At 37.8% G+C, this 25005-nt stretch overlaps 1 protein-coding gene across 1 annotated transcript in view; it reads left to right on the top strand.

Moving 5' to 3' along the window:
* The window catches only part of TRHDE (thyrotropin releasing hormone degrading enzyme), a 331294-nt gene that overhangs the window by 166759 nt on the left and 139530 nt on the right, over positions 1-25005 (top strand). Inside the window, exons 4-5 of the mRNA XM_074375395.1 lie at positions 11952-12106; positions 15104-15217. Of these exons, the coding sequence (XP_074231496.1) occupies positions 11952-12106; positions 15104-15217 (269 nt within the window). The remainder of the gene's footprint in view (positions 1-11951; positions 12107-15103; positions 15218-25005) is intronic.

The raw sequence follows: 25005 nt of genomic DNA, 5'->3' as shown, positions 1-25005 counted from the left end.
CACTCCGGCAGCCAACACTCATTAAGTAGCTGATTAATGAGAGCCCCCGGCATGGTGTTATTCCCCCCTTGCAGGTGATCTTGCTGACACATATAATTAGACTTTGTGTTATATCTAAATAAAAGATTTTATAATTCATTTTGAAAATCTGTTGAAAATGATACTGAATGGTAAGTTAGTATTCTTTGAAAACAATTAATACTTAACTACTTGACCCTCTACTGTCTGTGTTTTTTAGATATACCTAGGGTATTCACAGACACTGTCAACTCTTGCTTCATTTTTGGCTGGGTCACTACTTTAGAATGACGTGGTGTCTCGTTTCCTGGCTCCCCCCCCCACACACACCTGTTTATGACAGTGCCTGTTCGTATCATTGGTAGGTCTGTTCCCTTTGCCCCATTCCTCTGCCTGTTTCTTAAATCTCAGTGCTCCTCAGACATCTTAGCCCTTTTCTATTCTCACCATGGGTTGTAGTTTACTTACTATAGACATGTTGATGACTTCAACCTGCTCCTGCAGTCCAAACCCTCCCCAACACATCAGACCTTGATATTCAGCCTCATATGGGATATCTCTATATGGATGTTCCAGAGGCAACTCGAACTCAGCATGTCCCAAATAAGATTTTTCACTATATGCCTCAGCCGTGTTGATCCAGTTTTTGTTTCCTGAAAGTACCATGTTCTCTCTCACTTGTTTGCACATACCCTTAGCCTGAACTCTCCTTCCACTCAACAGACCTCTTAACTGACTTTCTCCAGGAAGCCTTTCCCCAGTCCTATATGAAGATGAGGGACTTCTTTTATATGGTAATCATGATAATAATAAAGTAACATTGTTATAGCAATATATCGGAGTAATGTGATGCAATGCTGTTGTCGTAATAGAGAATGTCGATCAATTTAGTAATAGTGATAAAGGTAATAATGATGAGAATGGTACTCTTATCAGTTTATTATTGATGCTGTAACAAACTACCACATCTTTAGTGGCTTAAAACAACACAAATTTATTGTCTTACAGTTTGACATTGCTCTCAATAAAGGCTTTTCTTCAGGGGAGAATCTCTAAATTTCCTTGCCTTTTCCGATTCCTGGCAACCCTGCATTCCTTGGCTCATGGTCGCCTTCCATCTTCAAGGCCAGCAGTGGCCTCTGGAGTCTTTTTTTACATTTCCTCACTCTGACACCAACTCTTCTGACTCTTGCTTTCACTTTTTAGTCCTTGTGATTATGCTGAGTCTACCTGGATAATCCAGGATATTTTTCCATTTCAAGGTCAGCTGATGAGCAGCGTTAATTCCATTTGTGGCCTTAATTCCTCTTTGCTAAGCGATCTAATATATTCACGGGTTCTAGGAATGAGGGCGTGGACGTCTCTGGAGAGGTATTTTTTCTGTCCACCACACTAGCCAACAGCTGTTGAGAACTTACCACTTGCTAGTTTCTGTTCTAAGCACCTCGCATCTATCAGCTCATGTAGTTGTCAAGAACTATAAAGACTCTTGAGATTTTATCTCATCCTATATGCAAGCTTGGCTCGTCAGCCAGCCATTGTTTCATGAAAGCTGGCGGAAGACATGAAATTCTGGGATTGGAGACAATAAAACTTCATTGCTTTAGGTATAGAAGTACCCAGAGTATCAGCATTTTCTGTGCCAGTTCCCTGAGCCCAAATTCCCAGGAGCAATGCAAAGAGGTCCAGGGGACACCCGCTTTGGCAATGGATCATATAATCGGTGAGGAACTCTTAGCCATGGGGATCCAATTTTTTTTTTTTTAATTTACAAAACAGGTATATATGCCTGTCCTTTGCTTTGGAGAGGACACTGTCTATTTTTGCTATACCAATATACTTTAAAAGATGGTCTGGAACAAAAAGCAGTCAGTATGTGTGCTCATAAGACATACAGAAATGTGAGAGATGCTTGAGAATCATGTTCCATCCATAGCTTTCACAGCGACCCTGTGAAATAGTTGCAATTATAAGCTCTTCATTTTATAGGTAAGGGAAATGAGGCGGCAGAAATAATAAGAAACACGCCTGCTAAGTAGCAGAATGGAATTTGGAACCTAGGCTGCCTGGCTTCAGAGACCATATTCTTAATCTCTGTTCTTGGTGAATCCGTTATACCGTGTACTCCTGCTAGTACAGGAACTCACTGCAGTTTCCTTTTTGTGTGTCTATTATATATACACGTATATAATGCTCTTTCTTGGATGGGTATTGATATATATATATACACTGTTTTGTATCCCCCATTGGTTTTTAAACTCCTTGGGGCTTTAATGGAACAGCAGCTTTATTGTTCAAGGTTTATGTATCCAGTGTGCAGATCCGTCTGACCTACATTAGGTAATGAATAAGTATTTTAGGAGTAAATGAAAATATATTGTGAATGAACCCTTCATAGAAAGGAACCTTTGCTTACAACCTACCTTCTCTTGGATAACACCACATCTTTGTTGTATAACAAGCATTGGACAGTGTGGCCTGTCACCAAATGTTGGGGAGACTCGTTTAGTGTCCTCTTGGTGTTTAAGCCTCATCATGTCCATTAAAGACCGTGAGCTTTGAAGAGTGCTTGAAACAAGATGCAAAATACGATCATGGAAATGAAAGTAGAGCTAATTTTAGAAATTAAATGGGTGAGAAGATGACGAACTTTCTTTGTGCATATGGGATAAGTCCTTTGGAATACGAATTCTTTTTCAGGGAAAAAGGGAATTAGGCAAAACTTGAGAAGTGTTCCTCCTTTGCAATTGACAGTAATCAGTAAGTGTCGAGGAACAGTGATTGCAGAAATGAAAAAAAAAAAGTTTTCGGAGTATGTGGTGGGAGGATCAGCAAAAACATTGACTGCTTATTATGGGCTAATGCTAGTTCAGGAGAAAGCTAGGAGTTTGAGAACTTAAATGCTTAGGCTTGTGAATACAAGTGGTGCTGATGAAAATTCTGTTATGGGCTAAAATGTGTAGCTGAAACCAGTCTTTTTTGATGGAAATATGCCCAGATAGAAAGTCCATCAGTAGAAAGTGTGTTTTGTTTTAAAGCTTTGAAGGACTGATTTGCTTTTAAATTTGGTGGAAATGTATCCAGGGATAGCAAAACAAACTCCTTTTTGTCAAATAAACTTAAAAACAGCCGTTTAGAATCTCATCTGCTTGTGAGTTAAAAAAACTTCAGAATATGCACTTGAAAGGAAGGGAAAAGTTTATTCTCCTTTTAGAAATACCAGTAGTAGGTGACATCTATGAATTTTGTCTTATTAATATTACTGTTTCAGATGCAATTTATATTTATACCAGTCACATACAGTAACTGTCAGAGCAAGGAGTTTTATTTTTAATACTTAAGCATGAATGCTTCTGTAGATAGTTATCTTCAAGTGCCAGTCATGGCATCATCAAAGTACAACTTTTTTTTTAAATCTGCTATACCTTTAAAACTTATTTAGCATCCCTGAATAATAATATGGGAATGTCCTATGACATTTTTTTTTTTAAGCTCTTTCTTAGGTAGGTCCTGTATTGCTTTACATCATAAACAAAATTTTCAACTTGGAAATCAAGATGCCTAATGTAACATATTAGCAAACACTTCATCTTCATTCAAAGGCAAGGTTCCTCTTCTCTCACGTCAGGGCCTGTCTTCTGATTCCCCAAGGTGGGCATAAACTGGAAAGGTCCCCAATTGTGACAGTGTTGCTTTATCATGTTTTGTGCTGAGGACTAAGTTCTTTACATGGACCATCTCGTTTAATCTTCACCACAACGTGCAAGGAAGTTACCACTAATATCCCCATTCTATCAAGGAGGGAGTGGGAGCTGAGCCAGATTGAACAATTTGTTTGGAGTTCCACAGCCAGTAATGTTAGACCTGGGTTTGGATCTCAGGCCGTGTGGACTTTAACCTCTACCAAGAAGGCCTGGGCAGCAGAGCTGGAAAGATAACTTGGGTTGTGATTTGAGAAGCTGCTAGGATACGGCATGGAAGACAGTACCGAGGATGAAATTTAAAGGATGAAGCGAGGCAGGAAACAGGAGGAGGCGTAAGATCCGAAGCCTGGGGATTTGGAAACAGGATGGCTTTGGGGTGGACGAACCAGGGCAAAAAGTTCAGTGTGTCTTTTAATCTGGAGGAAGCGCATCTAAGTGATACTTAGCAGAGGAGTTTAAAGGAACTGAAGAACACTTCATGTGGCAGAGAGTAAAACCGTGGAACTGACGGCCAGAACTGCAGAATTTAATGCTTTTTTCTTGGATGGGTATTGATCACATTACATATCTGTTTGGTTTGTAACTTCAGGCGAAACGGGTTGTCAGCTAAATTCACTATGACTTGTCATCAGAAGGGAAATTTTTCATTTATTTTGCAGTAAATTCTTGAACATCAATCATGTGCTCAGCACTGTGTTGGAAATGCAGCAATTGAAATATACAATGACCTGCCTTCATGGAGCGTAGAGGCCACCTCTCTAGAGGCTTCTGTTGGTCACTCAATCTAAAGTCTCCTCCCCAGCCCTGCCATTCTTTAACATCCCTGTGTTATTTTCATCATAGTCCCAATCAGTCTCATTTGGCTTGATGTTTATTTGAGTATTTTGGCTCCCTACCCCCCAACCCCTGAAGCTGGAATGTAGGCTTCCTGAGAGCTGGGTCGTTGTCAGTTTCCTTCGCTGCTGGGACAGGATAAGGACTCAACAAACTTTGTGAGTGAATGAGTGAATGAATGAATGAATGAAATATACAACATGTACAGGGAAAATAAGAAAGATTAGTGATTCCCATGGAAAACCTTATGGATTCTTTGCCTGTTGTAAGACCAGAACTTCTAGGATTAATGAATAGCATTTCGGATTTTCGGAGCAGAAAATTTCACACGCCACCAGGGACGCGTGTTGCTTTACAAGGAAAGCGCCATGTCCTCTCGTGATACTCGGGGCTTGGCAGGGGGTCAGTTGTCTGCCTGAGTTTGGAGGGATGGGCTCCTGAGATGATAGTCTTGAGTTGCTGGGAGTAACACTTCTTTCCTTATAATTCAACCTCTTGTCTTCTAGGACGTTCTTCACTTTTTCAGGTTCAACATTGACGTCTGGGGCACTGGGGGTCCTGATCTTACCAGGGACTCTCTTGCTAGTCTCAGATTTTTAGGTGAATCAATGAATGGCAAATTCAAAATGAACTGACAAGTGTGGGTGTGGACAGCGGGGCAGAAATGGGCAAGTGAAGAAATCTTGTCGAGGAGTCAGGACTCCAGGCTCAGGCAAAAGGGAAACTGTCAAGCACCTGACAAGTATCTGAGGTCAGGTTTCAGGTGGATCTCCTCTATGCCTGTCACTCTCAGAGCGCGTGGTGTGAGCTTGGTATCCCAGCAGAGAGGATCTGAGCGGGAGGTGGCCAGGACTTGGATGCGCCCAGAGCTAGGGACAGTGCCTCTTGTTCTGGATGACAAACCGATCATCTCTGAGCTCAGCATTGGACTGTGGCAGAGAGGAGAGAGCTGCTGTGTTCGCACGCTGTATCTGCTAGTGGTGATTTAGTAATGTGGAGTACATTAGAGTCTATTTCTGGTTCACGAAGTTATGCATCAGGGCCCTGCCACCCATGCTGGAGACTGGATTTCAGTTTGTATGTTTTATTAGACCCTGTTTGGTGATTCTTTGAACATTTCCACATGGTTTCAGGGTTCCTATTAGCGTGCTGGTGTCAGGGTGGTGGGATATTTTTCCTGGTGACTAGTGACTTTCCCCAGAGTCCAAAAGAGGAAGCTGCAAAGCTTTCTTAAGATTTAAACCAGATTAGTGGTGAGGGGACTGTTCTAGAAGGAATAGTACATTGGCGGTGTGTGTGTGGCAGGCGGCGAGCTACCAATTAACAGTCTACTACTAAGGTGCTTAGATACTTTCCTCTGAAGCTCCAAGAGAGCTGTCTGGGCATGTGGGTGGTGACAGGTGACACTGGAGTGGGTGAGAACATGCAAAGAAAACTAGTAGAACGGGTGAAAAGAAACCACACACAGATGGAAATCCTGGAACTTCGGTTTTCAAAAGTCAGAGGATGACAGGAAAGTAAGAAAACAAACAATAAACAAGAACAACAGCAAGAGAGGCTGATCTGAGAAGCAGAGAGTGAGAAACGTGGACGTCGTATCATGACAGGCCCTAATGAACAGCTTGATAATCCTTAGCCATATCACAAACAAAAACAAACAAACAAAAAATACTGAGAGGTCTCCATGAGATTTTGTGATCTTAGCTAGCAAAAGCAGTTCTGACATAGTGTTAAAGGTAGAAATCAAATTATAGTGCATTGAAGGGAGCAAGTAGAGAAAGTCAGATTTTTATGTTAGTTTATGTAATCACATTCACTAGTAAGATACGCATATTTGCTATCTGCCTATAGTGTTTAGGACTGTACTAATTAATTGGAAACAGACTCCTATGCATAATTTTATCCAGTATTTTCTTTGAATTGCCAAGTAAATTAGATCCCAAAACATTTGCGTTTTCTTCCTTCTGTTTTCAAGGCGTATTAGAGAGTTATGGTTGCACATTTTAATGGATATAGTCTCGTGACAAATTATTGTGCAACAATTAAAACAAGTTAATTCATTGTGAATAAATCTTACTATCTCCAAAGTTAAGCAAAGAACATTTTCGTTACTGAAGATCCATTTTTTAACAGCTTCATTGAAGTGTGGTGATATGCAGTATGCTTTGCAGATTTAAAATGTCCAATTTGATGCTTTAAGATATGTACACACCCCTGAAATCATCACCATAATGAGCCTTTCACACCCCTCAAAGTTTCCTGTTGCTATTTTTAATCCCTCCCTTCTTTGTCCCCAGGCGACTACCGATCTGCTTTTTGATTCTATAGATTAGTTGGCATTTTCTAACATTTTATATAAATGGCATGAATTATACAGCATGTATTTTTTTTTTCCTCCTTTTTACTCAGTATAACTATCCTGGTGTTCATCTATGTTGTTGCATGTGTTGATCATTTATTTCTTTTTATTGCTGAGTAGTATTTTATTGTGTGGATATACCACACGTGATCCATGTACTTGTTGATGGACATTTGATTTAATTCCAGTTTGGGGATATTGGAAATAAAACCGTTACGAACATTTGTGGACAAGTCTTTATGTGGATATATGCTTCCTGAAGATGTTCTTAAAATTTAAAAGGATCTGTGAGATTGCTTAAGTTACGAAGGTGCAGAGCAGAGAGGCACAGTTAAAAATCTCTCTCAATAGTTGTTAGAACAAAATCCAAGCTTCTTCAGTACTTTGATATAAGGTTATTGTGTTTGGAGGAACATAATCTATTGAAAACTTTTTTCTCTCTCCTTTTTTCCTTTTGCCACCCGTAGACATAGTTTCCCATATCTGTTATAAAGTCCATGAGTGTCTGAGAAGCTGCCGCCCGTTACTGATCCCTCTGTGTTTTATTCAGTTCTCAGTCGCTTTTTCTGAATCTGGCTCCATTTGCTGGAGAGTCCTTGTCTGGTTGAAGTACAGCTTTGTTTCTCAGGTCTGACTTTTCTGCCCTCAGATTTCTGTCACCAACCTGTCACCAGCTGCCTGCTTAGGTCACTATAGCCTGAGATCTTAGGCACCAACCGTTAGCTGCCCCCTCACCACACCTCCATAGGATGCTGTTGGGTGTCTGCTGCCTGACGGCTGCACCCAGGTGCACCTCCCTCTTCCTTCCGAACTCTACATCTGGCCCATGTCTCGAGTCCTCTCTGTGCCATTTGAACCACACCAGATCCCAGAATGCGGCCAGATTTGCTCTTGGTCTTGGGGACCTGAGTACTCCGGGCTCTTGGAGAATGCCAGTGTACAGAAGTGCCTCTGGTGTGCAACAGGCTTGGTTCCGAAAAATTGTTCCCAAGTCCAAGTCCAAGTTCCTACAAGTAAATGGCACCAGACCTTCTACTACTGTTGCCATCTGCTGGTGGCAGGCAGAATTGACCCAGTGTGTTCATATTTACGGAATTTCTCAGGGCATAATCTTTTTTGTGTGTGTGTGTGTTTCAATAAAATAGTTTTATTTTCTTTAAAAGATCTTACAGTACTTTTGTTAGTCTTATACTTTATTTTCTTTTGTTCTTTATGCTGGATGTATTCTTTTATTTATTATTATTATCTATTTTATTGAAGTACAGTCAGTTAATGTGTCAGTTTCTGGTCCCAGTCATGCATATACACGTATATTCATTTTCATATTCTTTTCCATTAAAGGTGCAATCTTAAGTAGAGAGAAGTCTATCTGTTATGTACTTATACTTTGTACCACTCCTTGCATCTACACTCTATGTGCTTCAGCTGCACCGACCTTCATTCTCTTTGTTCAATATGCCACTCTTATTTCCTCCTTTGGGCTTGTGTGTTTTTCATCCCCTCTTAGGACAACCCACTTCTACAGATCTTCAGACAGCTGGCTTCTGCCGTTATTCACCCCTCAGGTGAGCTGTGATTCCCTTCGAGAGTCTGCCTTGACCCAACAACACCCCACAAGTCAGTCATTGCCTTACTCTATTATGTGTTTTTTTTAAAATAGCATTTATCATTTACTAAATTGCTTTCATTCATTTGCTAATTGTTAATTGACCTCCTCCTCCTCCACACACCCACATGTAAATATAAGAGCCATGAGAGCAGGGAATGAGGAGCTTGGAGGGTAGAACAGTGCTTCTGTTGCTCAAAGGAGATGCTCAGTAAATACATACTTGTATAAATGAATGCATATAGTACCTCTGTCTGCCTGTCGAAATCTTACTTCTCTTTGGAAGTCCAACTCAAACACTGTCTCTTTTAGGAACATCACCATGAAAGTATTTTTCTTTCTCTTCCTGGCTTACGTCACTTAGAATGACAATCTCTAGGTCCATCCATGTTGCTGAAAATGGCATTACTTTATTCTTTTTTATGGCTGAGAAGTATTCCAGAAATTGACACATTGTAACTGACTGTGCATCAATTAAAAAAAAAAAAGAATGTCTCCAATCAGATCTGTTTTCTTTCTCTTTCACAGCACTTTTAATTTTTTCTCTATTTCTCATGTTAAGCTGTCGAGTTCCCATGCAGTGGAAACAGGGGCCACACTTGACTTATTTTAAATACACACTTCAGAGTTAAGGACATAGTAAATGCTGAGATGTTTGTTGAAGTCATGAATACATGAAAATTAACTATATTGTTAGACTGCTGACCATTTAATTTTTTTCTTATTATGATATATTTAAGGCACACAGAAAACAATTAATAATATTATAAATAATACCCAGGTACCCATTATCAGGTTTAAAAAAATGAATGTTAAAGACACATTTGAAATCTCTTACATATGACTGTCTGTGATATTGTGATTTCTAAGAAATATATTCAGGTCTTTCAGATTTTTCATATATATTTGGTCTTCATACAGAGTTCCTGGCTGGAAGCTCCCCAAAACTCTGGGAGTTTCCTAAGTGAGGAGAGCCGTAAAGTTGTTTTTTGTTATGTTACTGAAGTGACTTTCAGAACTCTTCCAGGATGGGGGCTGGTTGCCAGGGGAACCAACCTAGTGAGTGATTAGAGGGTTGGAACTTACAGTCCTACCCCCTGACCTTGGGGAGGGGAGTTGGAGAGGGGACTGGAGGTTGAGTTCAGTCGTCAGAGGCCAATGATTTAATCAACCATTCCTCTGTAATGAAGTCTCCATAAAACCCCAAAAGGAAGGGGCCCAGAGAGCTTCCAGGTGGGTGAACAGGTGGAAATCTGGGGGGAACGGCACACTCTTCACCCTTTCCCCGTCTCTTGCCCTATGCATCTCTTCCATCTGGCTCTTCCTCACATGTATCCTTTGGTAATAAACTGGTGATCTAGGAAGCTAAATGTTTCTAAGTTCTGTGAGCTGCTCTGGCAGATTAATCAAACCCAACCAAGGAGGAGGTCCTGGGAACCTCTGATTTACAGCCAGTTGGTCAGAAGTACAGATAACCACCTGGACTTTCAGTTGGCATCTGATTTGGTGGCAGTGGTCGAACTGTCAGTCTTCAGCCCATAGGTCAGAAGCAAAGGTAACAACCTGACTTGGAACTGACTTCTTAACCTGTGGAATCTGATTCTATCTCCGGGTAGGTGGTGTCAGAATTGAGTTGAATACTAGGTCACTCTGCTGGAATCCAAAAATTGCTTATCGGTGATGTGGGGCAGCAGCCCCCCTCCACATACACATGTGTTGAAATTGGGTCCAGAAACCTAAAAGACCATCCTTCATCCCTTCCTTCTCCTTTCTTTCCTGAAGCCATCGTAATTCTGAATTTGGTGTTTCTCATTCCTGTGTGTGTGTGAATATAGGTGCATTTCACAGCACTGCCTGTCTGGGCGTGTGTGTGCATATGTGAGTATCCATTTACCACCTATGGTACTATTCTGCTGGTTTTTAAGTAGTCTGTGGTGAGGGCCATTTTACATCTTGTTTGTTGCCCCAACATTATGTTTTTCAGATTATCTGTATTGGTACATGCAGTGTTGGAGTCTAGGGGTGAGACCATTTATTTCAATCGTTGTATGGTATGCCTTTTTAGAACTATTACACAGTTCCTTTGTCCACTATCTTGATAAAACGCATTTCGTTTTCTCTTGCCACTCTCACAAACAATTCTGCAGCAAATACTCTTGTACCATTTTCCCCTTAGCATCCTAGGGAGTTACTCTAGGGTTTACATGGGGACATGATGCCAGGTTGCCTGGGTTTGAATCCTTATACAGCTGCTTGCTGGCTTTCCCAAGAAGCACTGAGCACCAGCCATTTTCAGCCCTTCTCATGAGCATGTACGCCCTACCTCAGCCCCTGGCAACAAGCCATCAGCTTGGCTTAGGTTCCTTTGACTCCAGTGGATCCTGCTGGAGCCAATTCCCAGATGCCACTGCCTGCTCCTGGAGCCAGACCCCAGCAGGCCTGTGGCTTCACATGCAATCACTACTTTGCATTTATGTACCGTTTCTGGTCCAGGGAGAGGTTTATTTTCAAGCCTGGAGATGATTTTTAGTTTTTCCTTTTAATATTTTATTCATCATTGCTATGTGTTTGGAGCAGAGGGAGTCCATCAAAGCATGAATGTACTGTGTCATCATAACCAGAAGCTGATAACACACCTCTACAACCTTTTAAAACCCAGCACAAATCTTAGCATCATCTGATCATAGATTTTTGGAGCGGGAAGGGATTTTAGAGATAATGAAGTCCAATCATCTTATTTTATAGGTGAGGGAATTGTGGTCTTGAGAAAGTAAGTGATTTACTGACGTCATATATCTAGTTAATGGTGGAGGCGGGACCAGAGCCAAAGCCTGCAGCGTCCCTCAACAGCCCTTTTGCCATTACTTCGACGATTATAGTTTTCAGTATAGAAGCTGTATTGACATGTAACATTTTATTTTTAACAGAAACCAAAAAAAAAAAAAAAAAAAAGTCAGAATTCAGCAATTAGAAATGGGACCTGTCAGATTTTTAAATTGATGTGAGATGTTTTCTCTTGAAAAATTTTGAGGTAAAAGCAAAAGTGCAGTATTCACTGCATCGAGCTGGATATAGTTTCACTAGAAGGCACAGTGCCTTTTGACTCTGTGGATTCCTGCTGCATTCGGTTCCTTTGACTTTCTGCAACTTATAAGGGGAGGCCCATCAATCATGGTGGTGACACTTCCAACCTCCTGCAGCACTGGGTCTGCAAATGAACTGTGATGAATGGGTATGGCCAGCGTTCAGAGTGATAGCCTCTATTTCTGCTGTCCTGTAAAAATGGCAGGTAGTTTAATTTAGGGGGAAAAAAATGACTAAGAAAGAGCAAGTATTCCTTCTAATGAGGATTTCTGGACTTTTGTAGGCTATGAATCGAGAATCTGGTATGTTTCTTAAAGCCTTTGGAATTGTTTTATTCTATTTCTAGATCTTTTAGCCGTGCCTAAGCACCCGTATGCTGCTATGGAGAACTGGGGACTCAGTATTTTTGTGGAGCAAAGAATACTGCTGGATCCCAGTGTTTCATCTATTTCTTATTTGCTGGATGTCACCATGGTCATTGTTCATGAGATATGTCACCAGGTATGAGAAAAAGGATCAGGTGTAAGTATAATTGCAAACCATTGAACACGTAGACTCATGTCAGATCCTTGGATTAGGAGCTACGTTGTTACCCTCCCAATTAAATTTTAATTTCTGTATGGCGCACCGTGTAGTTCCTTTTGGAAGAGATGCCGTTTTTCTCAGATGACAGCACACACGCAAGGAGACACAGGGATCGTATTGAATAAGCAACTGTCACTCAGTTTAGTTGAGGGGCGAGATGGCGGTGCCAGTCAGCAGCCTCTTTGGAGACCCAGCCCTCTCACTGTTCTGTGTTCACCTTGCTTTGCTTTCTTGTGATTATTGGTGTGGTTATATGGTAAGTGCAGGGACGGCACTGATTTATTGCATCGCTGCAAGATGCAGCGGAGTTTTGTGTACATGTCAAAATCTGCTTTTGCAGAAATCAATTTGTTATTCCCCGTCTCCCATCACACAGACACTTAGGAAGTCTTTCACTAACTCAGCCACAGACTCTTTGTTCTCCAATGATTGATATTTTTTTGTCTTGGCATGTTTAGAAATTCATATGTAAATTAGTCAGCTTTGTCGTGAAGTGAAGATAAAATTAACTTCATTTTGCTTTTATGCACTTTCTTACAATGAGGGGAAGGTATGACAGAGATTTCACAATGCTTGTTTGAATCTTGATTCCAGTGGAAAAAAAAAATACTGGAAATAAATGTTTGTGCTGATGAAAGCAGTATTTGTCCTGGTTACCAGAATCTATGGATAGTTTTTAACTGAAAACGTCAGAAATCTCCATGTGACGTCACATGACTTCAATTTGTTATAGACCCCAAATCTTTTTAAAAAGCTAGAAAAAGTTAAGAAAGAGTGAGATGGAAAATGCTGTCATGGAAAGAAGGTGGACGGCTAAATTCTAATACATGAATAGGGACTTAATGATAAAGTGTTCCAGTTTGGAAGGAAGATTATTTGTTTGATAGAATAAAGATCCAAATAGATCTTGACAGATGTGAGTAACAGGCCACATCTACGAGGATGAAATGAAATAATAAATAATTGCTCATTTGGAAAAAAAATGATAAAGTGTTCCAGCCGATATGACTATTTGCCTAATGTCCACCTCTTGCAGTGAACGTGTATGTACCTGTCGCCCTGGCCCAGTTGGACATGTGTTCCTTGCTTCAGAGATTTAATGGGATCCGGTGCAGAGACAGCCGGGCTCCTCCATTGTGCTAAAAATGGTTTCCAGCTAAACGTTACAATTCTTTGTTGCAAAAGCAGTTTCCTTTTTGGAACGTTCCTAGAAACAAGTTACAGGTAGAGTCCTGTTGAAATAAGAACACACTGATAATCGTGGTTCCTTGAACTGGATTTCGTTTGTTCCAGCTTCCAAGTTACTTTCTTCTTACAGCGTAGTGGTGCTGGGCTAACTTCCTGTGAGGAAATGAACCAGAAGCTGGGGAGAAACACGTAATAATTTCCCCCATTGCTGCCAAATTATTTTCTCCATTACCACCTCTCCCCACCTGTTTATTGTCACAATTCTTAAGACAAACTTTCAAGTTACGGAAGAAGAAACTTTTATTTCTGATGGAGAATAAAAAATATGTTAAATATGATTTATTTTGTGGTCATCAGCATATTCAGGTGTCTCCATTTGTATTTCGAATGGAGATCCTCTTCAGTAAGGGATCCTTTATTATTAATATTGAAATGCTCAGTCACCCCTGCTCTTAGCTCTGGCTCCTAAAGCTGTGATCCGACGATCTGATCCTTGTCTGGCTTTTCCTTCTGTTTCTTAAGTAACTCACTCCCACTTAGAGTCTTCACACTAAAGGTTACTTACCTGTCTGGCATCCTCTTGCCCAAGGCTTTCTGCTGGCTGGCTCCTCCTTATCCTGAAAGTCTGAGCTCGAATGTCATCTGCTTAGAGAGAACCTTTTTTGCTTTTCGATGCTGAAGCCATCCTCCCCCATTCCTGTCACACTTTAATAGGATCTGAAACTGCACTGTTCATTTGCGTATTTATTTTTTTTTTTCTATTTCACCTTGTTATCCCCGCCTCCACAATAAAGTGTCAGCTGCCTGAGGAGGGACACTGACTTTCATCACTGAATCCCAGGTCTTTAGGGTTAGCTCCTGGCATATAATGGGTGTTTTTTTTTTTTTTTTTTTTTTTTTGGTGGTTTTTGTTTGTTTTGTTTTTCAGGGAAGAAAAAAAGAATTCCTTTACGCTTTTGCTCACCTAGGCAAAGATTTCAGAGTCATGCTTCACAAACTAATCAAAACATCAGTTAAAAATGACAGCATTATTTTTCCTGTAGGAATCTTAAGAGTTTTTTTGTTGTTGTTGTTGTTGCTGTTTTGGTTTTGTTTTGGTCCAACCCTTCATTATCATAGAATCGTGGAGAGTCAGATGTGGAGCATCTTAAAAAGCCCTGAGTTCCTTTGGTCAGTGGGTATCTTCTCTGAATTGCTTCTGCCACTAGAGATCGATGCTTCGCTACGCCCCGTGATGAGCTCACTGCCTCTAGAGGTGGTGTTTCCCATTCCCCCATTTCAGTCTGTTAGAGGGTCTCCTGCATTTTCAGCAGATGTCCACCAATCCTAATTTCCGTCCATTAGTCCTGATTTGTCCTTTGTAGGGCCCCAGGTCCCAACCCTATTCCTCTTTTACATACTAGGTCTTCAAATATTTGAAGGCAGCTGTCATCAGGTTTTTTTTTTTTTTTCTCCTGAGTCCTTTCTTCTCCAGGTGAAATATTCTTTTTGTGTTCCTTGATCGTTTTATTTTTGTTCTTCCCTGAATGCATTTATTAAAAACTAACGTCACCCAAGTAGTCAAATAAATCAAGTCTTGCCATGACATATTTTAAGATCACAGAATCAACTGAGGAATGAATGCCAGTTGTGATCATCATAGTCTAATACATAGTTTAATTTTGGATAAAATAATTCTGCGATAGATTTGATTTTATCTGATGCCCATTCATTTTGTCACGGCAGTGGTTTGGTGACCTCGTGACTCCTGTGTGGTGGGAAGACGTGTGGCTGAAGGAGGGTTTTGCTCACTACTTTGAGTTCGTTGGTACAGACTACCTCTACCCTGGCTGGAACATGGTAAGTGGGCTTCACTTTAATTGTTTGGAACTCCCAGTGAAAGGTTACATTGGGCTTATATTATCATCAGAGGTGACTAAAAATACCAGCTGATGCGTGAAAAAAGACTTTGATCTCCAATAAAGGAAAAGGAACCCCAAATTCAAACAGTATTCCAAAAGAATTCTCCTTTGTTTATTAGAACTAAATCGTCTGGTTACTTATATATTGATTTCAAAATGCTATAAGTTTTCTAATAGAAATATTTTACATTACAGTATTTGATAACAAAGACAAATAATCCTTTAAAACAGAGAAGGTAGCAGTAATTTATAAGTAATTTTTTAAGAGTATAGGATATTTCGATATATAAAAAAAGAAAACAATGTTTCTCATAGTGATAAAATCAAATTAGCTAAAATTTTTAATTGGTTTTGTTTTTACTTAAGGATTAAGTGACTTAATAAGAGGTAGCTAACTTTGTAGAGCTTACAGCTTAGTGACCCCGTCTCTAGGAACATACCTGTACCTCTGAACCTGAAGTAGGATTGTTGTCCCTTAAGCAGTGATGTTTCAGAACATCCTAGGGGAAAACAGTGGAGGGAGGGAGTCATTTTTGTAGGTCCTTGAATGTAAGTTTTTCATTTTATATAAACTTCCCTTAATCAGTAACCGACTATGTTATTAAATAGAACCCCGGGGTATATGTTGTTTTGGAACTTCAATTTTAAATTTATTTTAAGTGGCATTACGTAAAAGTTGCAAAGTACTAACATTTATCAACTTCCAGAAGCTCAAATGTCACCTGTGATATGGCATAGGTCACAATATGGATTTATTTTACACTACTCTTTTTTGATGTTTAAATTCTTAATAATATGTGATTATCTAATTATCTGTCATGATTACAAGTATGATTTGAATACTGTTTAAACCAAGGTGAAATATGAAGTCTGTAAGTCATGATAGAACTTCTCTACCATAAATTCAGCCAACTCCTGCTGAGTAAAAAAAGTGATCTCAGAAGAAATGTTATAATTTTAATACTATATTGATATGTTTGAATCATACATCTTTGGTTATATTTTATAAAGGCAACATGGTTCATTTGCACACATGTATGAGTTAACTTTTCTTAGCCTCATGTGCCTAGGTATGTATGTATATATAATACAATTTTTAAAATCTTACTTGAACTGCCTTATTGTGGCCTTGAAATTAATTAAAAATGCCTTTAAAGAACTTTGAAGAAAAATCATCAAGGCCATGCAATATTAATTAAAGTGTTTTTTAACAAATATGAAATTTGAAAGCTGAAATGTTTAAGGCTATTGAAACATTTGTAAAAATATATTTTGGTTTTTTAGTTGACTGTCACCAAATCTGTTTAAAATTTCCATTGAATTTTCATTATTGCTGTGGATTATTACTGATTCATAATTTCATTATGTTTCTATATTAAAAGATGTTTGTATTACAAATGACATGTTACTCATATAGGTAACCTTTTTTTTTTATAGCTCATCCAGCTATCCATGATAGCCTTTCTGTTCATACTCATAAAAATGTATCTGAGAATTAAAAAGTAATCAACAGAATTCTCTGACAGCATTTGATAGTTTTAACATGGCAGTATATCCCAGGTTTCAATCTCATACTGGATTTTGTCTATGAATAATTTTTTGTATTCCTTCATTATTTTTCAAATTATAAAGGAAGAGTGTTTTTGTAAGAAGTGTTGAAAGTGAATATAATAGCACATCTGACACTCTGTCCTTCGTAGAATAACGACGATGCACCGGAACTATAAAAACCTTGGGGTGGTAAGATATAAATCCATCCTTTATAACCAAAAATGGAAATTAGTGATGGACTAACCTGAGAAATGAAAGAATAAACTCCTCACAATTAATTAGGCAACAGTGAAAGCAGGTTTTATTATGATGTCTCTTTATGTTCAGATTTTTAAAGATGATTATAAATACTTTCTGATTTTTGGTTGCTGTTACTTGTTTAGTAGCTTTTAAAATTTAGTTTGTAAAGTACTTCGCTATACTAAATTTATAAAAACCTATAAGAAACTCCAAACAAATTGCTCCTCCATGGATCATTAATAGCTTCTTTGCAAACAAAATTTTAAGACTAAGTTAGCCGCATAAATAAGAGAGGATATTAAGTGACTTTAAGGCTGTGTCAGCACTGGTTTTCATAATGGCATCAGCAAAAGGGTGAAAGAAATACTGGGAAGAACAAGAGTGATGGCTGTGTCAGCAATAACTCATCCTATTGCGGTGTGCACGAAAGCTTACCTGGGAGAGCAAGGCGGGCCCCACTAGAACTTAGCCTAAAATAGAAAAACCAGAAGCCAGGCTTGTGTCAGAAGGAAAGAGATTCAGGAAGCTGATCTCTTTTGCCTCTAATCTCAAAAACAGTACTTTTATTATTTAGACGCCAAGGCTTAGGCAATGAAATACAATTTCAGTTTGCCAGGGACAGTCTACCTTCGACAGAACAGCAATAAAGAAGCCGGGAATTAACTAGTATTGTTCAGAAAGCTCTTGTTCTGATTTAAGCGAGTAAACTTGTGTAGCGTGTAAAACTGTTGGTAAAATCTTACCTCTGTGTGTGTGTGTGTGTGTGTGTTTGTGTGTGTGTGTGTTTACAGCCAGTTTCTGATACCGAGATAATCAGTTTTTACGTTAAGAATGCTACATGGAATAAAAACTATTAGGAAGTTTTTGTTCCCCCAAAAATGAATCAAGTTTACCTACCGTTGTATAGATATGGTGCTTTACAGGTAGTATGATATAAGATCAGGGGAATGGATCGGAAAGAAGAAATTCAGATTCGAAGAAAGGGATTTCACTTCTTTGACGCATCCTTATCATTTGAGAAATGAGGCAATCCCACTGACTGCATAAGTACACATAATTTTGGTGAAGATCAAGTAACTTGCGAGGTCTTTGAAATGCATGAGCTGCTATGCAAATGTGAGCAGGCATCGGGGACCTGGAAAATAATGAATGCTCCATTAGAAAGGGGCATTGATTTCATGTATAGAAGCCCTAACATTTCCAACCCTAGTAATCTATTTCGACACCCTAGATTTATAATAGCTATGTATAGATTACAAAAAATTTCTACAATCTTTGTATTTAGACTCAGTCTCACCAAATTAGTACTTAATTATATTGGCAATGTGGACTATTCTATAGGAACACAAGCCTCGTGCAAGGTTTCATTCATTGAACAGAAGTGTCAAGATCATCAGAAGCAACTTCTTCAGCTCAGGACTGGGGAGAGATTTCATGGGGCGAGTATTCCTTTTGCGTGAAGTTATTTTATCAAAGCTGATTGTTAATGGCGACATTATTGGATGCATTAAGTTACTGTATGCTATTGATAGCAGTCTTATTAAATCTTACTGTATTTCCTCCAAGGGAAAAAGAAAGGAAAGATTCGTGCAGCAGAGTTAATATCTTCAACAATTCTTGATCATTTTAATTTGAAAAAGTCTATGATAAAAAGAGTTTTAATATAGGAAAAGGATGAATAGTAAGATACAACCATGAAGAACTCCTTATTTTACAGACCTGGTGCCGATGCAGATGAAATCATATCCCCTGTGGATATTGCACAGCTTTTTCACTATAATTTGTATCTATATTGTAGATGTTTCCTTTAGTTTCCTGAAAGTAGCCTTGTAAGGACATGCTGCTCAGATGAGAATTGTTAAACATGAGTGTATGTTCTTTTATTAAATAGTTTGGGATGCTAAGGCGCTTCACACAGCAATAACTGTACACTGATAAAGTCTGCAGACTGGGAATTCTCCTTAAATTTTTATGAGGACACATACCTGGGCATAAAGATAACTATTAATAGAGAATCATGCAAATAAACTTCATTATATTAATACTTAGGATATCTCAAAGTTTATTGCCCAAAACCTTGATAAATATTCTCAGTTGTTTTTATCATGGGCAGGACTAAAATAGTAAAAATGAATTCTGCCATTAGACTCAGTATCATTTTAATGTGCTCCAGCAAAAATTACCTGCTAAATTTAATAGGCATTGCAATAAAATCACTTTACTTCTTAAATTATTTTATTTTGCTTCAAAAAGAAGTTGAGAAAATCTTTGGTGAACTGAAATATACACAGAGTTTATTGAGTTCAATTGTTTTTTTTAAGATACACTGCTTAATTATTCTAAACAATAATAAACACTCTAAACATTCAGAGATGGGGAAATAGAAAAATAGAGAGAAACAAAAGTTTTGGTTCATATTTTACTTGTTTACCTGTTCATTTCTTAAGTCCGTCCTTGACTTAGCATCTGTAGGGGAAATGCTTTCATGTGCTTCTCAAAGTTAGTTAATATTCATTTCAGTGGTTGTTGGTATATTGGTCCTATTGCCTGTAATTCATCAATATCAATATATTTTTTTTGTCCAGGGGAGGTATGGTGTCAGAGATGAACCTTTGGGAATTAAATATTTATTTTAAAATCTTAACTTATAAATACTGAATCCCAAATACGTATGTGTATATGTACACACATATAAATGATTTTCCATATAATTGTATTTTGTCTATTACGACAAAAAAATCCACATACAATATTCTACTCCTGAGAAGTCAGTAATTTGGAAGGTGATCCAATTGTTTCCGACTGGTTGGTGAGATTTTATTCTCAAATGAATGACACAGATTGAATTTAAAAGCTTCTATGGCTAATCCCAAGGGTCTATGGAATTTTCGATCCTTGTCAGTAGCTTAAAAGTGACATTTACATTGAAAGTCTAGAAGAAAAGCAGAAGGAGTGCCTGCTTGGGTCGTTTGGGGGTCACGGTCTTTAAAATGGACTTCTTTGGGCTGTCCCCTTATACTTCCCTCCTAACCACTCTGCAAAGTAATTGCTCTTTGTGCTGAAAACATCGACTTTCTTTTTTTTTTTTTTTAAGAAAAGAGAAAAAATTATTTTTTTCTCATTTGAGAGGACCTGGGGAGCTGTGGCCGTCTATTCTGGGAGAATGGGTTGCTTTTTCCTTAGCGTTAGTGTGTCTCATCGGCCACGTCTGAATTCTGAGTCCGTGTAGGAGAAGTTCTGATGGTCATAGACCCAACGCACTGAGTGTTAGACTAACATTCAAAGAGCATGCAAAATAATCCGAAAAAGATGCCAGTGTTAAGAAGCAGGCCAGAGACTTGGAGTCCATCTAAAGGTGACTGAAGAGATGCTAAGAATTTCTAGCAAAGAGGAACAGTGAAAACAGGCACTACTTCTGTTATACTAACGTGTTAAAGATACTCTCCCCAAGGCTGATAAAGCAACACAATAACTCACTGTGTTGACATCGCCTCCTTTTAGGACCAATTCTGTGCATTTTACAAACTCCTGTACTGGTGAGCTGGTAGCTCTGGGAGGGATTATCTGTTAGGAAGAAGAATGAGTAAGGCTGAGCATTTGTTAATTGTGGATGTACATGAACTGATTTAGAAATTTGATGGCACAGATACCTTTCTGAGGATAAAAGAACAACTGAAGTACAGATAATACAGTCATACTTCTGTTTACATTTGCATTTCTTTTATAAGAAACGAGACTTGGCCTCACGGTTGTATGGAAAATGGAGACTTTTAAAGAGCATGTTTTCAAGGTGTGTTAAATCTCAGAAAATGAAAGTCTGCTTCATTTGCTGATTGAAATGGAAGACCGACTTTTATTAAGTGAGGTATCTTTAGAAAGGGAAGAAAAGCAAACGTAATTCATTAGTATTCACATATATTCACATATACTTCTGTATGTTCAGGTATGTATCTGGGAGGCTTTCTTAGTTACAGTACCTCCCATTTTCTTTTCTTTTTTTTTTTTCCCATTTTCTTTTCTGTATGAATTTTTAAAATTTGAAACAAAGCTGCAAATTGAAGTTTCATGTATGTTCTTAAAGGATGATTTTTTAAAAAGCCATTGACGTTCAGAAAGACACTAAGTGTTTCAGGTTTTGTATATTTTTAAACTTAGAGATAAAAGATAAATGAGCGTTCCCTTTGGAAGAAAGTATTTCTTCCAAAGGCCATATTCAGGTTTGCATGGTGTCAAGGTCTTCCTGCATCTTCTTAGGAATTTCAAAAGCAACCAATAAATTGATAGGATTAGACACTTTCTAAGAAGAAAACCGTTGTGGAATCTGGAGCCTAACAATAATGCTATGCTGTCTTTTCATATCTAGAAATATTGCAGGGAAAATTAACCCATTCATTCCCTTCTTATGGAAGAGCAGTTTGTAAGCAAAATATTCCAACTTGCTAAAAATGGTTAGACGTTTCTTGATAAACAAAAAAAGCGATGATGCCAAAAACTTATACCAAAATAAGGAAATGTTCTGTTTGACATCATTGTTCTCAAATATTTATTATTTGCAAAAGCAGATTATACCAGTTTAATCTGTCACTTTGACCATCGCTGGTAGAAACGTTTATCTTCCTATGATATATGAACTGTTCACCATGAATTATTCAGTGTTTTTCCAGATGTGTTAAAAAGAATTTGCTCTGCAAGACCTGTAACATAAGTACAACCAAAAAGGAAAGCTGGGGACCGAGAGGGCAGCCAAAGAATAATCATTAATTTTCTAATTATTAATCATCCTTAACCAGGCAGCTGTATGTTTTAAAGGACATTAGAACACAACTCATTTCTGAGCAAGGAGTGACTGTCTCAGTCCGTAGCACTTTATGGGACCCTTTTTTTTTTTCCTTTTCATCAAGGTTACTTTAGCACTGTTAAGATGTTACTGGACAAGGATGTGATAAATGAAAGTAGTGAGTTCAAGTGATATGAATCAAAAAATGTAAAGAGCTTCCCCATCAAGAGAAAGCAAAAAAGCAGTAAGATAATTTGAGGTTGATGAAGATTTTTGCCTCAGTTACTCCAGTAACGCTTAATAATAATAATAATTATAAATAGTAAATAGTAAAATAAAATAAATAAAAATAACACTTAAAATAATGAAGACTTACGTCGCATTTGCTGTGAACCGTGAAACACTTTACATGTGTGGATTCACTGTGAAACAGAGAAAGACATTCTGCTAGGTAACTTGAAAGTACACTTCTCTGTTACCATTTTTCTTAGGAGTTTAAGAGTATGGTAATGGTTAGACTACCACCACTCAGGCGCCTCTCCTCAGCTATGAATCCAAAAAGATGACTTTGAGTAGAACACGTTTTGACATTGAGCTAAATAATCTCTGTGGATCCACCATTCGCAAATTTAAGTAAGCCCCCTTTGAAACTATTTATATCTTTAGCTTTTTACCTCTCCCTGGCGCTGATGAAATAAAATCCCTTCTAATGATTGGAGTGTCATCTTTTGTCATATTTGTCTTTAAAAATTAGGATATGTGGAAATGCTTTCTTTGCTCTACTTCAAACCCACCTGTGCCCAATTAATTCCTTTAATCATTTTATTTTCTCTTCTCCATATTTTATTTATAGTTCAGAGATGCCTTTCTTGAGTGCTGTGATCATTAATTTTATATACACTAGCTTGGTGGATTGCTGCCCTTCTTTTTTTGCCATTCCATTCAGTCATACATTTAATTCATTCTGTTTATCAATTCATTCAAAGAATTCTCAAGTACTTAAAATAAGGCATTCATTTTTCCAATTTCTATGGACTAAATAAACCTCACGGTAATATTAGTACTAACCTGCTACATATTACTTTCTTAATATATACTGCGTTTTCCCTTTAGTGTGGTAGCTTCAGTTAAGAGGTGTAGGTCAATGTAGAGTTTTGTTTTTTTGTTTTTTTTGAGGTGGTGGCTTTTGGTTGACCAACCAAGTCTCTGTCAGAAGTTGTTCTGGTTATGAGCTCAAAAACACAGATACATAACCTCAGTCACACTGTTCATATTCATAGATGTTTGGAAAATGAAATTTAATGAGTTAAATCTCACAGGGTTAGCCAAATGATGGAACAGGAAGAACACTTAGCAACCTATTATTATTTTTATATTACATGGCTCAAATATGTTCTCTAATATTTGCTCAGATTTTTATTTTATTTTTTATGCTCAGTTAAGTTCTATTCTTCCCCTAAGTCTTCAGCTTTGCTTGGAAAATAAATCCTTTAAAAAGAAAGACTTCTGTTCTCTTGGGTGTAGTGGTGGTGGTGGTGGTGGTATGGTGGGATATTTTCATTTAGATATTATTTATTTCCCTAGTTTTTTGATTAAGGATAAGGTTAGTTTGTGCCTTCAGAGCAAAACTTGGCTTGATTACATTATCTTCCTAACTATCCACACAGTCAGTCCAATTTGAAGGAGATTAAATGCAATACGCAACTGAAGAAGACTAATTTGAAAATGAAAATTTTCAAACAAATTTTCTTTACCTTACTTTTTAAGATAATAAGGAGCTTTTCTTGGACTCTTTGGCTTCTTTTGAGAGCTGTTGTGTTTTGTCACTTCCCAGGCCTGAACATACTTCGGCTTCTCAGGACAAAATGATATTCTATTCATTGCTAAGCATTTTGTTGGCATTTTTTGGTCCCCAGTTGACAAATTATTTCCGGGGATTAATCTATATTGACTTGTTCATTTTTTCAATATAGAACAAACATTTTATTGGCTGCTCAATTTTTGCTAGTTCTTTGCGAGAGATGGGGAGCAGAGATGAATATCAAATATCAGTGTCCTCAGAGTCTCATAGATCTGTTTTACCAATTTAATTAAATTATTTTTGTCACAGTGCTGTTGCTTTACAGTTTCCTGGAATGAAGTGCGAGTCCTTTTGTTCTGCCTGTCCCGTGGATTGAAGTTTTGATTCTCTTCACACTTAATAGCTGTAAGACTTTGATTCTCTCTACCTTCAAAATATGTCTGACATCCCTGTGCCGTAGTTTTAAGAGTCAAATTTTTATTCTCATTATTTTATTCTCAATATTATTATTACTGTTAGGTATATTATACTTAAGTATAATAGTACCAACTTTACCAAAAATGATTCCCCTTTGGAATAGCTTGTGAATCATATATTAAAAATTAATAAGAGCAAAGAAATCGCCTTCACGTGATACTTCTGAATGATCCTGGAATGATGGTAATTTAATATTTTTGCACTTAGAAATGGATTGCTAGTCCAGATTTTGCACCCTGAATTGTGAAGATTTTCATTGCTCGTTTTACAATCAATTCATGAATATTATGGTAGTTGATTTTGAGATATAATAATACGTAAGCTTTGGGAATAAATACGAAACGTCCTTTCTGAATTGGTTAACTTTCTGGGCCATAACGCTCTATATATTCTGGAGTTGTTTGCTATGGGTCACTAAATCTTTCAAATTTGGAAGAAAAATTAATGCTTTTTATTTTATTTGGACCTTTGCAGGCTTCTATGATCTGGCAACTAATGCAGAGTTTTATTAGGCTACCTTATTTAATGAACTGACCATTTATATCACTAAATATTGAAATTAAAGTACAAAAATGTGTTATTTAATACATTTCATTAAGTTAATAACAATTTTGTTACAGAATTAGGGTCAGTTGATTTATTATTTATTTCGCAAATTAAAATAAAATAAAATGAATTAACTACGTGATAACCGTGTTAATAAGTTCTGGGGGTTAATTACCTTATTTGGGGAATTATTCCAAATGGTGTAAGAAGGTTTCCGTTAGGATTTAAATAAAAATTGAATTTATTTAAGATGATTAGTCAGTATGTATTTAAAAATACTCTGACTTATATTTTATCAGTCAAATATTATAGTGCCTTGATTAGCTTATTATTA

This window comes from Camelus bactrianus, chromosome 12 (genome assembly GCF_048773025.1).
Source record: "Camelus bactrianus isolate YW-2024 breed Bactrian camel chromosome 12, ASM4877302v1, whole genome shotgun sequence".
Lineage (NCBI taxonomy): Eukaryota > Metazoa > Chordata > Mammalia > Artiodactyla > Camelidae > Camelus > Camelus bactrianus.
Note: the sequence above shows the minus strand (reverse complement) of the source record. Positions and strands in the feature narration are given on the sequence as shown.